The 14939-nt window shown below is 40.9% G+C and overlaps 1 protein-coding gene across 2 annotated transcripts in view; it reads right to left on the minus strand.

The window, feature by feature from the left end:
* The window catches only part of WDR48 (WD repeat domain 48), a 40416-nt gene extending 30945 nt beyond the window's left edge, over positions 1 to 9471 (minus strand). The window contains exon 1 of one of the 2 annotated variants that reach the window (XM_017849643.1): positions 9390 to 9450. In XM_017849643.1, coding sequence (XP_017705132.1) covers positions 9390 to 9437 — 48 coding nt within the window. In that variant the 5' untranslated portion in view covers positions 9438 to 9450. Of the gene's footprint in view, positions 1 to 9389 lie in introns of both variants that reach the window. The other variant, XM_017849642.1, reaches the window with a different exon arrangement.
* Positions 9472 to 14939: the final 5468 nt, after the last annotated feature.

Consider the following 14939-nt stretch of genomic DNA (forward strand, 5'->3'; position numbering starts at 1 on the left):
TCACAATGTTATTTTCTTAAACCTGAATGTCAAAAAGTAACATGAGCAAGACTAAGAGAATAATGAAATAAATATGAAAGAAAGTTTACTCTTAACAAGATTCCTTACAAAATAAGAAAAGTCAAATTTTCTAACAGAAAGAGGAACAAAGTTGCAAAAGGAACTTTTAAAAAAAAGAAATGGCCAAAACCACATAAATAATCAAAGACATAATTAATATGAGATTATTTTACCTATAATACAGGAAAATTTTAAAAATAACTGCCATTTTTGTTTCCCCTGAGGATAAATAAACACTTTCTGACAAAAGTTTTAAACTCTTTGAAATGTTCTTTAAAATTCAATTTCCAGAAATTTGTCCTTTAAAAAGGGCCAGGGCTGCAGACACAAATCGCTACAAGGATGTTGTTTTAACCCAGTCTTTTGGATGCAATTACCTGTAACTGAGATCTACTCAAATCAGCTTTCTTTGTTTGTTTGTTTGTATTTTAAAGGAGACTTCAACACAAGGATACAAGATATCTTAACAGAGCCCCAGGTCAGGAAATACAGTCATCATTTATAAGAGGCATTTAAAAAATCAAATCATGACACTTCTCTGCTGAAACTTTCCAATGGTTTTTCACAAAATTTAAAGTTCAAACTCCTCAAATGCTTAGTTCTAACCCCACATCCTCACACTCATTTCAAACTGACTGCCCCCAGCTTCTTTTATGACAGTCACTCCAAACTCCTTTCTGTTCCGTAAACACATCAAGCTCTTTCCCATTCCAGCACCTTCTCATTTACTGTTGCCAGTGTCATGAAGATTCACCACCCCTCGAATCCCTATAGCAATACTCTTTCTCCAGCTTTCATCTTGTCTAACTCACCCTTTCTCTTCAGATCTTAGGAAAAAGGTCTCCTTGGAAAGGCCTTTCCTGATCTCATTCTCCTCAGGGTTATGACCCGATTACTTACCCTACTTATTTAATAGTTCTTACCACATTCTTTATTCTTTTTTTTTATTTTTTATTTATTTATTTATTTTTGAGACGGAGTCTCACTGTATCGCCCAGGCTGGAGTGCAGTGGTGCAATCCTGGCTCACTGCAACCTCTGCTGCCCAGGTTCAAGCAATTCTCCTGACTCAGCCTCCCAAGTAGCTGAGATTATAGGCACCTGCTACGGCGCCCAGCTAATTTTTGTATTTTCTGTAGAGACAGGGTTTCGCCATCTTGGCCAGGCTGGTCTTGACCTCCTGACCTTGTGATCCACCCACACTGGCCTCCCAAAGTGCTGGGATTACAAGTGTGAGCTACCACGCCCAGCCACCTTCATACTTTTTGGTGTATCTTCTCCATTAGAATAATAGCTCCAAGAAGGCAAGAGACTTGTCTGCCTTGTTTCTTCCACCACTGTGCCCCCATTATAGTGTCTGGCATATAAAAGACATAAGTATCATTGCATGAATTGGCTTTCCAAAGCCACTAGGCACCAAGCTAGTTTCAATGTCAACTTCAGTCTCTCTCAATCTCTCTTTCTCTGGGGTCCCAGGGCTGCTTACCTAGCTCACATTTCCTTTAACTGAGACTGCAGCATATCTAAATCTTAATATCCAGACTTCTGGGAGATTATCTGACTGATTAAGGCAAGAGTGAAAGAAGAACCTGAATGTCAGAATTCTCATTCTAGGTGGAAAGTAATTACTGTCAAAACCAGTCTGGGCCAACCTCTTCAATGGTATTTCCTAAAGATGTGTGCTTTAAAATGTAAAAGAATTAGAAGTATCCTAGTTGGATAAATTCTAGCACGCACATCTGTAAAACACAATACTATTCAATCACTTAAAATGTTGATGTAGGCCAGCTGTGGTGGCTCATGCCCGTAATCTCTGTGCTTTAGGAGGCTGAAGTGTGAGGACTGCTTAAGCCCAGGAGCTTCAGGTTGCAGTGAGCTATGATGGCACCATTGTACTACAGCCTGGGCAACAGTATGAGACCCCTGTCTCTAAAGAATAAGAAAGAGTTGATGGAGGTCTAGACTAATAAACATGGGAGGAAAGCCATGATATATTTTTAGTGAAATATGTGTGGTCCAACACAGCAATGTACAATAGTCATTATTATAAAAATGTTTCAAAATATTAAATATTTCAGAATACACAAGTTTTGAAGACTATACATATATAAAAATAACCAGGGGCCAGGTGCAGTGGCTCACGCCTGTAATCCCAGCTTTGGGAGGCCAAGGCGGGCAGATCACAAGGTCAGGAGATTGAGACCATTCTGGCCAACATGGTGAAACCCTGTCTCTACTAAAAATACAAAAATTAGATGGGTGTGGTGGTGCGCACCTGTAGTCTCAGCTACTCAGGAGGCTGAGGCAGAAGAATCGCTTGAACCCAGGAGGCAGAGGTTGCAGTGAGCCGAGATGGTGCCACTGCACTCCAGCCCGAAGACAGAGTGAGACAATGTCTCAATAAATAAATTAATTAATTAAATAACCAGCAGTTATTTCTGAATGATGGGATTACGGTGATTTTCCACTCATTCATGTCTCTTTTATGAGGTCTGAATGTTTTACAAATAACATATATTACTTGGTTTTTAAAATTTGATCATTTGTTATCCAAGTAATTCTTGCCTGTATTTAGAAAATCAAATAGTAATGACTGTAATGAAAAACAGTCTCTCTACTGTCTGGATAAGACTCCCACAGCTAGTCTTCATCCCTAAAGGTAACTAATTGCAACTCAGTTGTTGCTACTGGATAGTTAACTGCATTTCTCTAAATATTGTGCTTATCTTATAACTTTTTGGCTCATCCATTTTAGACATTATCAATTTACTCATGCTACTGTAGATTAGGATGTAGCTCTGGAACTACCCTCAATATCTCCTCCCTCTACTCTTCTAATATAGATATATCCCTATTTTTAATTGAACAATCAGTGCTATATTGTTGTGACTGTAAGGCTATCTACTAAGTACTATATTATGAATACATTTCCTTCCTCAAAGACCTTTTTGTTTTCCCTAGAGTTTTAATCTTTCCTTCTTCAATGGTTTTCTCCACTTTAATTTTCTTTAATTGTTGTGCCACAGAACTCACCCCCACCCCTTTATTTTCTCAGAAGGCTTCCCCCTCCAAACCCTCCTTCTTCTCACTACAATCGAGGCTGACTGCCCTCTAGATCTGCTGGCACAGCTGTCACCTTTGGTGTTTTCCTTTACTGCTTTTCTGGGTATTTGTTTCTTGAATTCTAATGCCTCCTTCTTTCTTTGTTCACTCCACAGTTTTGCTGAAGTACATCCCCAATACCTTAAGAAAGTAATATAAGAAAAGGCATACGGGTGGCAACTTAGTCCCTGGATGGCTGAAAAGGTCTTTCCTCCACATTTACACTTGATTTAGCAATTCTCTCAGCTCTTGAAAGCATTGCTGTAAGTTCCTCTAGCATCCAATGTTGCCACTGATTTCAATGCCATTCTGTTTCCTACAGCTTTAAAGGGATCCTATTTTCATTCTTTCCTCCACTCCCTCGTCATCTCCTTCCCTAAGCTTTTAGGATCTTTTCTTTTTCCTCGGTGTGACATTTCCTTGTTTGTTTTTTCTATCATGAGTTTTGCTGTGCATTTAGAAAGCCCTTTCAATCTAGAAATTTGTGGCACTTAAGCTCTGGGAAATTTTCTTGTATCCATTATTAATAATCATCTCTGTTTTCTTTGCTTTTTCTTGAACTCAAATGAGTCAGATACTGGAACTTTCAAACTGATCCCTCATCTTATGCATTCTGTATTATCTATCTTTGTCTTTTCGTTTATTTTTGCAACACTTCCTTTACTATTTTATAACTCTGGAAGTTTTTTCAAAGCAAATTATAGTATGGTGGAAAAAAATCAAAGCAATATATTCAATAAGGAAATGGCTAAATTATGGTACATCCATTCTGTGTGGTCATCAAATAATGAAAACTATATACACTGATATGTTTCAAGACATGTCACCTTAAAAACTTGTTACCGCATCCATTAAAGTACAGAGAAAAAAATTAAAATGTCTGGCTACAGAAAAATAGAAGAAAATGGATTTAATTCTTTCAACGAATATTGACTAGGCACCCACTTGTTGCCAGGCACTATTCTAAATGCTGAGGATGTGGCAGTCAGCACGAAAGTCCTCTTGGCATTTAGCTGGGGAAAGAGCGTAACTAGAAGTGACAGCAAGTTAAGTGAAGTATTTTTTTTCCCCAAGATACAGGCAAGCTTTTTCAGGCAGAAGAGATGGGAGTAAAAGAAAGATAAAAGTAGAAGGTACTAGAGACAGAAGCAATAACTGAGTGTACAAAGTCATGGGAGAACTTCATTTAGATAGTCAAGAATATAAGCTAAGGCAGACACAAGATGAAGATGCATATCCAAATATCTTGATTTGCTTTAAAAAATGGGAGCAGGGTATTATACGAATTTTGCGAAGGAATGGGAAGTCTGGCCTTCAGTAGAAAATACGCATTTTGAAAGAATCAATCAAAGGGACTCCAACAGGGAGAAAAATAACAGAATAGTTCCCAGCGCAAGTATCCAGTTAAGTTACAGTGGAACATTTGCAGCTGGCTCAGTAAGCATTGTTTAGTTTCTCCAACCATTATCTGGGACCACAAACAAACAAATAAAAAATAGTGAGGATAATCCACTGTACTTCATGTGATCTGTTTCTGCCTTTCACACTTAAATAATCCTAGAGTCATTGGTAGTGTGCCAGAGGGGAGACACAATCAAGAGATAAACATATCTTTCCTTGTTCATCATTTTATTTGAAAGTAATCACATTGATTTTCTATTACCGACGTAACAAATTACCACAAATTTAGTGGCTTTTAAATAACCCCATTTATTATTTCAATTATGAAGGTCAGAAGTCCAAACGGCTGAAATGAGTCCCCTGCATAAGATCTCACAAAGCCAAAACTGACAAGGGTCAGCAGATCTGTGTTCCCTACTCGAGGCTCTAGAAAGAGTCTGCTTCCAGGCTCATTTAGGTTGCTGGTCAAATTCAGTTTCTTGCGGTTGTAGGCCCTGAGGTCTCTGTTTTGTTTCCTTGCTGACTGTCAGCCAAGGGCCCATCTTTGCTCCCAAAGGCTGCCTGCATTCCTTCTCATGCTTTCTAGTGGTCCTCTCCAGCAATAGAGGGTTGGGTCCTTCTTACAACTCAAATCTCTGTCACCACATCTCCCTGCTTCTGCCTCCAGCTAGAGAAAGCCCTCTGTTTTAAAGGGCTCATATGATTAGAATGATTAGAATGGGCCCACTAGGATAATCCCCTTATTTTCAAGTCTGTAACCCCATTACATTCACAAAATCCCCTTTATCATATGACATAATACATTTGCAAGGGATTAACATGTTACGTGATCATGTAACATAGCATGTAACATAGCATGTTACATGATCAGGTAGCATATTTGCAAGGGATTAGAGCATGAACGTTTTGGGGAGGGCTCACTCTGTCTACCAGAGTAACTAAACCTTTCTAGCTTCTCCCCAAACACTATGAAGCAGTGAAGGAAGAGGCCATAACAGGAGGAAAAATGGAGGCAGAGAGAGCCAATCAATAGACTCAGGTTTTTGGAAAATCGTAACACTAAGGGACTGCCAAGGATGGAAAAGACTTGCTTTGATATCTTGGTTACCAGAGAAAATACTGCATCATGTATCTGAATTCACATATTTGATTATGTTTCTGACAGTCACAAATCCATCCCTCTCCCCTCATATCTCCAGTTTTCTTAGAAGCTGAAGATGGTAGGACATGGACTCATTTAAAATTATGTCGATAATTAATATGCAGTATGTTTGGACCCATCTCCACCGATTTTCTTTAAGTAATCATTTTATTTTATTTTTGAGATGGAGCCTTGCTCTGTCCCCCAGGCTGGAGTACAGTGGTACGATCTCCGCCAACTGCAACCTCCGCCTCCTGGGTTCAAACGATTCTCCTGCCTCAGCCTCCCAAGTAGCTGGGATTACAGGTAAGCACCACCATGCCAGCTAATTTTTGTATTTTTAATAGAGACAGGATTTCACCATATTGGCCAGGCTGGTCTCGAACTCCTGACCTCAAGTGATCTGTCCATCTTGGCCTCCCAAAGTGCTGGGATTACAGGCGTGAGACACCACGCCCGGCCTCCACTGATTATTTAGCAATATTTTAAGTCTCAATGGTTTGTCTTGGCCTACAACTTGACAAGGAGCTCAGGGCTACTATCTCTTGGTCTGAGACAGTCCGGAGACAAAGTATATTTTACTGCAAGTACCCATATATGCTTTTTCCAAAACGAGAAGTTTTCTTTTTGATGTATAAGAGCAAATACTGTGGTAAAAGTTCAAAATACGAAGTTGTGTATACTTCAAACTAAAAGATATCCCATGTTCTGTCTTATCTATAATCACACAATCTATTCCCAAAGGGATAATCACTGCTATTACCCTTACAGACTTTTAAAGCGCGTATTTCCTTTGTGGAAATGCGAATATGCCATGTGGACCTGCTTTTCTGACTCTCTCTCTCTCTCTCTCTCTCTCTCTCTCTCTCTCTCTCTCTCTGAGGCCTCCCTGGAAGACGAGCAGATCCCAGCACCATACTTCCTGTAAAGCCTGTAGAACTGTGAGCCAATTATGCCTCTTTTCTTTATAAATGAGCCAGTCTCAGGTATTTCTTTATAGCAATTCAAGAATGGCTTCACACAACACCCTTGCATAAGTAGGGACAGATATATGCATATGCAAATCTGTAGAATATATTTTTACATAAGGAATTCTGGGCTAAAGGGAATGTTTATTTAAAAATTTGACAAAGCAAGACACAAAACAGTGAATACTATGGCTCCATTTATAGCAAAAAAATCACATTAAGTCAGGTACACAAGCAGGAAGAGGTACAGAACAGTGGTTCTCAACCAGCAGCAATTTTGCCCTCGAGGGGACATTTGAAAACGTCTGGAGACATTTTTAGTTGTCACAACTGGGGAGATGCTACCACATTTAGTTGGCAGAAGCCAGGGATGATGCTAAAGAACCCTGTGATGCATAGGACAGCTCCCTCCCTCAGACACAGCCAAGAATTATCCAGACGAAAATTTCAAGAATGCTCAGGTTGATAAACTCTGGTCTAGGATTAAAACATGACATTGCCCACAGTAGCTTTCTTGGAAGCATGGAGGGCAACTCTAATCTATACTTTTGTTTGCTGGGCTTTTTACAATGAACACGCATTAGTTTAAATAACACCTCATAGACAATGATGGTTCAGATGAAATCAATCCCTGTGGCTTCTCAGGCTGCTTCTGTACCTTGGGGACAAATTCTGAAAGCTCCCTGAATCTTCTCTTCAGCAGGTTAATCTTAGACAGCTCTTTCAAAAGTTCTTCATAGGAAATAATGTCAAGTCAGTTCACCAATCTGATTGCTACCTATGAAGAACACGGTCCTAAGTGCTGAACAGCAAACTCTAATTTTTTATTCTGACCAGTGAAAAGTGGAATTATCCATCACCTGTCTCATTCTACATGCACTGGCTCACATTCAGCCTATTAAAACATTGGTTTTCCAAACCTGCTGCAGTTAATTTACATTTTCTCCATCCCATACTAGTACAATTGCCTTGTAAGTCTTTTTAAAATATATATACTTTATTGCATGCATTTTGGGAGTGGGTAGGCCTGGGAAGGAAGCAAGCAGGGAACACACCGAGTAATAGCACGTTTAAGTCTTAATGCAATAAACTCAAAGGCCTGATTAACTACCCTTACTCCCCTGAGAAGTATACCACCATATAGTGTTACAGACTTACAACACAATCAGGTTACAATTTTGAGTTATATTTCCGTCCCGAGGAGACATTCTCACTACCTGCCTTGGATGCTGGTGATACTTAAATCCTATCACTAATGCACTGAAAAACTCACCTAATAGAGTGAGTTTAGACTCATTAATTTCACTCATTTCAGCAAACATACAGTGAGTGCTTAAGACACTGTGCTGATCGATGAGATCAATAAAACCAAGATGTGAACTACTCAGAAGACTTTATAGCCTACCACTTTCTGCTGGGATTACCTTACTGAAGGACCCCTTTATCAAACTACCTTCATCTGACACTTGATTTCAACCTGCAGAACTCCATATAATGCTGTGTTTTATAAAGAAAGCCTAGGTGTAAATTATTCCTACAACCTTTCAATCCCTTTTCCCCTCTGGGGGCCACTCTAAGTGCTAGGTAAATGTTTAAAGAATAAATGCACCAAACTGCCACTACCACATACAATACACCTGCAGGCAAACACCTGTAAGAGGGCTTTTATTCCCTGCATCACGGAAAATATTAAATGGCAATAACTTTTTTTTTATTATTATTATACTTTAAGTTCTAGTGCACATATGTGCATATATGTGCACAACGTGCAGGTTTGTTCTAGTGTGCATACATGTGCACAACGTGCAGGTTTGTTACATAGGTATACATGTGCTATGCTGTTTGCTGCACCCATCAACGTTTTGCTGCACCCATTCAACCTCGTCAGTTTACATTTAGGTATTTCTCCTAATGCTATCCCTCCCCCTAAGACCCCAGACCCCAGCCCCCCACAGGTCCACGGTGTGTGATGTTCCCGAAGTTGGCAATAATCTCTTAATTGTCGTTTAACCCCAAATAAAAGTGAATTACACACACGGTAAGATTAGACAACTCTTTAGCACACGTACAATAAATTATACAAACAATAAAGAAAGGTTCAGCGATTCACACTGAAGGTGAAGAAATGGTGAAGACGAACTTATATTCCCAATTAAAATTATAATTTCCCCACGCACATTCTCGTGTCACTTCTACCTACCCAGGGTACAGCTCCAACATAAGAGAAGACTAGGGGCTCCCAAGTGCGGAATCCTCAGCAGAAACCCCGCAGGGCCGTTGGTGCTCCGCCGCCTCGCCACGCCCCCGCACAGGCCGCTCACTCCTCCTACGCCCACCCTCCCGGGAAACCCCTGGAGGCCTCCGCTCCGACGCAGCGAGGGCAGAGCGCTTCGAAGAAAGGCAGGGGAAGAGGGAGGCAAGTGGGCGGGGAACTAGCCTATCCCGACCCCGCAAGTCCATTCCTACAGAAAAGCGGCGACCAGCAATCCCTGGCTCAGAACGCCGCCCGCGAGGGTCCCGGGCCTGGGCCCCAGAGGCCAAGCAGGCCGACCCCCGCCCCTTCCTCTAGCCGTTAGCGCCGCGGCCCCACCCCTCAAGGCCGGCCGCGCCCCGCCCTGTTCGCCCCATGCCGTAGCCGTGGCCCCGGGCACCTTCTAGCTGGAGTGGGCCTGGAGCTGCCAGCCGCGTCCGAAAGGCCGAGGAACCGGGCTTCCATACCTGCACTTTCCTCCGCCCTGCTGTGTTCTGCCGGTGATGGGCCGCCATCTTGCATGTTGACACTCCGACGTCACTTCCGGAGGTGGCTCAGACCGGGCGGATGTTCCTCCCCTTTCCTTTTGGCCAAGGGTTAGTGGCGGGGCTGAAGGTAGACAGGGACTGTGTTTCCTAGGTGGTGTTCATTGCTGTATGGCCGGTAGCCATGTAGTGAGGTAGATGCACCTAAAAAAAAAACTATTGTGCAAGTATAATGCTGATGGGGAGAGAGCCACTTTTCAGGGCTGAGTGAGCAATCCAAATCCACTTCTATGTGGCCCTAGACCCTGGCTTGTGCTCTTTTCCAGGCTCTCCCGGAGAGGTCCAAGCGAAACGAAAGTACTGAAAGAATTAACAGTGCAAGACATGGCGCTGGACGATCTCCTAACCCTTCCTAGGCAAGCAGGGGAACCAAGTGATTTACTATTAAGTACCTAAAAATGCAGAGAATTATATCTTGGCCTCAAAGGGGGAAGAATAGAAGTCCTTGCAAAGGAGGTTGCTTCCATCTTCAGGAAGAGCAAATAATCCATTTAAATTAAAAGGATAAAAAGTGGGGCCATGAAAAGGAATGAGATCATGTCCTTTGCAGGGACATGATGGAACTGGAGGCCATTATCCTTAAGCAAACTAACAAAGGAACAGGAAACCAGATACCGTGTGTTCTCGTAAGTAGGAGCCAAATGATGAGAACGCATGGACACAAAGAGGGGGACAACACACACTAGGGCCTTTTGGAGGGTGGAGGGTGGGAGGAGGGTGAGGATCAGGAAAAATAACTAACGGGTACTAGGCTTAATAACCTGGGTGACAAAATAGCCTGTACAACAAACCCCCATGACACAAGTTCACCTATATAACAAACCTGCACTTATATCCCTGAACTTAAAAGTTCAAAAAAAAAAAAAAAAAAAAAAAAACAGAAGACAAAAAGATGTTACAGGAAGGTGAAAACGGTGCATCAGCTAAAATTGTTCCCAGAGACAACTCAGTTCCAAACCCTGAACTGAAAACCCAGTTCTAGTTTAAATCATCTCTTATACTAGAACAGTTAGGTCCTTCTGGGTGAAAGTGTGGTTTTCACTGACACTAATTATAGGAGCTGAGGGTGATCAGGCCCTCTCTAGTGAAAGTGAATCCTATAGAACTACACTGTGGGATATAGCATATGATGTTGTATCTGCTAGTCATCTGTGGCTCTTGAGCACTTGAAATATAGGTAGTTCCAGTTGAGATACGTAATGTAAACTACCCCCAAATTTCAAAGTTTGAAGAAAAGAATGTAAAATATCTCATTAATAATTTTTTGTATTGATTTCATGTTGAAATGATGTTTGGGGGTATATTAGGCTAAATAAAATTTATTATTAAATTTTGTCATGTGCATATTAGAATATTTAAAATTACATCTGTGGTCACAAATTTCTGTTGCATAGTGCTAGTATATAAGTAATGCTTAGAAAAGTTGTCTTGACAAATACTTGTCCTTAAATTAATAAAGAAATGTGAATTAGAGGAGTAAAAATTGTGATGGCAGAAAGCTTCTTAAGCGAAACTGGCAGTGATAACTTGTAAGTAAATTACTGCATCATTATAGGCTCACTCATTCACTGATTCATGTATTCATTCATTTAACAAAATATTATTTAGTACCTCATATATGCCAGGCACTATATTAGGTGTTGGGGAATCAGTGGTGAGTGCACATAGTCATAGAACTTAGAGTCCCAGGATGAGACAGGAATTAATACAGAAATAAGTACTCTGAAGAAAGATGATTGTAAGACAGGAAGTATCTTGAGTCAAGAGTTAACTAGGCAAGGAGAGGGAACAGTCTGAGCAAAGATCTTGTAGCAGGAGAGAGCATGGAACATTACAGGAACTGAGGGTCAAGGCTCATAGTACAGAGAAGTGAAAGGAGTATGCAGAGGCCATACCCAGCAGGGTCTTTTAAACCAATGGGAAGCTGTTGAAATATAGCAAGGGAAAAAATGTGGTCTATGTTTTAAAAATTGTTTGAGTGTCCATTGAGCACCTATGATGTGCAAAGTACCATACAGGTATGTTGCTCTGGACAATATGCTGGTACTTGCCAAAAATTGATTGTTATGTTGTAGACCTGCTTTGGACGTGAAGAATATTGAAGTAGTGAAGTTCTTTCAGTGGGCAGAATTTTCACCAGTATGTTTTGATGTTCACTTTGGCTGAAAGGAGAAATGGTCAATTCAGGGTCAGAGGATAATTTTTTGGCCACTTTGTCAAAGACATGGAAAGAGCAAGATTGGGGAACTAGTGACAGAGAAGACTCCGGAAGGGATATAGTGATGGACCTGTCAGAATAAACCTTAAGAATCATATGGATGAAATGAACTGCTTTGTGATGAAACTCAGCCTCACTGCCTGCTCAGTAGAATCATGAAATAAATGGCAATGACAATGGCAATGGCAGCAGGATTGGAGCTATGCATGGGATCACCAAGCCACTGCTGGGTGTTCAGGTCACTGAACACTGCTGAGTGTTCAGATCACCAAGCCACTGCTGGGTGTTCAGAAGCAGTGACCAATACCCCATGCTCTAAGAGGATCAGCCAGCCACATATAGGCAAGTCCATTCCATTGGCCATTGGCCCTCTCCCATCATTGAGGGAGTTCTTATTTGTTCTCTCTGAAATATATTTATTCTAGATTGAGATTTGCTTCCCCTGCTCACTGTACTTCCACTGACACCACCATCTAGGGAATTACTCGGTGCTTTAGACACTATCATTTTCTCTAACGCTATATTGCTTTTGACCAAGAAATTCACTCTACAATGAGAGAAGTAATGCAATGGGCTATTGCCCATAGAATTTATTGGCCTAATTGTGTACTCAGTCACTGAGGAGTATCTTGTCTTATTGAAGACATATTGAAGACTTAGTTATGGTGCCTTCTGGGAGATAACCCTTTTTGATACTGTCCTGTAGGATGCAGTATATGCTCTGAACTACTGTCCAATATTCAGCACTCTTTTTTCCTGTTCCTTTTGTCTATTGCTGTTTAACTACCCGCAAAATGTAATGGTTTAAAACAGTTGCAATGCTTACTTTACTTCCAGATCTGTAATTTATGCAGAGCTTGGTGGGAACGGATTGTCTCTGTTCCACTATCCACTTCACATCAGCAGGGGCAGCTATAAGATTGAGGATGGAATCATCTGAAGACCCCTTTTCTTACATGTCTCGTGACTGATACTGGTGTCGACCTAGTCCTTAACTGAAGCTGTGGCTAGAACACCTACTCATGATCTTTCCATAGCACTGTTTGGTTCCTCACAATGTGCTGAGTTCCAAGGATGAGCATCCCAAAGAAGAAAAATCTGGTTGGAAGCTATAATGCTTTTTCTAAACTCACAGTGGAAGTCATGCAGTGTCACTTTAAGCCACAGTCAATTCATTAGAACTTAGTTACTAAGGCCGTCGGTGTTTTTTTTTTGTTTTTTTTTTGAGGCGGAGTCTCACTCTGTCGCCCGGGTTGGAGTGCAGTGGAGTGCAGTGGCCGGATCTCAGCTCACTGCAAGCTCCGCCTCCCGGGTTTACACCATTCTCCTGCTTCAGCCTCCGGAGTAGCTGGGACTACAGGCGCCCGCCACCTTGCCCGGCTAATTTTTTGTACTTTTTAATAGAGACAGGGTTTCACTGTGTTAGCCAGGATGGTCTCAATTTCCTGACCTCGTGATCCGCCCGTCTCGGCCTCCCAAAGTGCTGGGATTACAGGCTTGAGCCACTGCACCTGGCCAGATGACTCCTTTTTTTTATGAAGCATCAATAAATTTGTGGATGTATTTTTTAATTGACACGTAATAATTGTATATATATGGGGTACAGTGTGATATTTTGATACCTGTATACAATCTGTAATAATTGCTTTGGGAAAATTCAATATCCACTCTTTTAGCTACTGGAAAATATAGAATAAGTTATTGTTAACCATAGTCACCCTACAGCAGTGACCAAAAATTATTCCTTTTGCCTACCTGTAATTGTATATGTGTTAACCAACCTCTCTCTATATAATCATCTCCTTTACCCTTCTCAGCCACTAGTTACCACTGTTCTGTTCTCTACTTCTCTGAGATCAACTTATTTATCTTTCACATATTGTTGAGAGCATGCAGTATTTATCTTTCTGTGCCTGGCTTATTTCACTTAAGATAATGACCTCCAGTGCTGTCCATGTTGCTGCAAATGACAACATTTTATTCTTTTTTATGACTGAATAGTATTTCATTGTGTATATGTACTACATTTTCTTTATCCATTCTTCTTTTGATGGACACTTAGGTTGACTCCATATCTTGGGCACTGTGAATAGTGCTGCAGTAACTATGGGAGCACAGACATCTCTTTGACATACTGATTTCCTGTTCTTTGGGTAATAGTGGGATTGCTGGATCATATGGTAGTTGTAGTTTTAGTTTTTTGAGAAATCTACACACTGTTTTCCATAATGGTTGAACTAATTTACATTCCTATCAATAGTGTATGAATTCCCTTTTCTCTGCACCCTCACCCTCTGCATTTGTTTTTGTCTTTTTCATAATAGCCATTCTAACTGGAGTGATTTGATATCTCATCGTGGTTTTGATTTGTATTTCTCTGATGATTAGTGATGTTGAGCATTTTTTTCATGTATTTCTTGGCCATTTATATGTCTTCTTTTGAGAAATGTGTATTCAGATCATTTGCCCATTTAAAAATTATTGGAGTTTTTTTGCTATTGAGTTGTTTGAGTTTTTTGTACTTCCTGGATATGAATTCCTGGTTGGATGAACACTGCAAATATTTTCTCTCATTCTGTAGGCTGTCTCATTCCTCTATTGATTGTTTCCTTTTCTGTGCAGAAGCTTTTTAGTTTGATATAATCCAATTTGCCTATATTTGGTTTTGTTGCCTGTGCTTTTGAGGGCTTATCCATAAAATCTTTGCCCAGGCCAATGTCCTGAAGCATTTCTCCTATATTATCTTTTAGCAGTATCATAGTTTTGGGTTTTATATTTAGGTTTTTAATCCATTTCGCGTTGATTTTTGTATAAGGTGAGACATAGGAAGTCTAGTTTCTTTCCTTTTCATATGGGTAGTCAGTTTTCCCGGCACCATTTATTGAAGAGACTGTTCTTTTCCCAATATGTTACAGGGCCTTTGTTAAAAATCAGTTAATTGCCAGGCATGGTGGTACATGCCTGTAGTCTCAGCTACTTGGAAGGTTGATATAGGAGGATTGCTTAAGCCCAGGAGTTTGAGGCCTACAGTATACTATGATTGTGAGTAGTCACTGCACTCCAGCCTGAGAAACACAGCAAGATCCAGTCTTAAAAAAAAAGAAGGGTTGGGGGGTGGTAGGGGACTGGGTGCAATGGCTCACAACTATAATCCCAGAACTTTGGGAGGCTGACGTGGGTGGATTGCTTGAGCCCAGGAGTTCGAGACCAAACAGGGCAACATGGCAAAACCCAGTCTTTATCAAAAAATGCAA

Source organism: Rhinopithecus bieti, unplaced genomic scaffold, assembly GCF_001698545.2.
Source record: "Rhinopithecus bieti isolate Rb0 unplaced genomic scaffold, ASM169854v2 scaffold_33121, whole genome shotgun sequence".
NCBI lineage: Eukaryota > Metazoa > Chordata > Mammalia > Primates > Cercopithecidae > Rhinopithecus > Rhinopithecus bieti.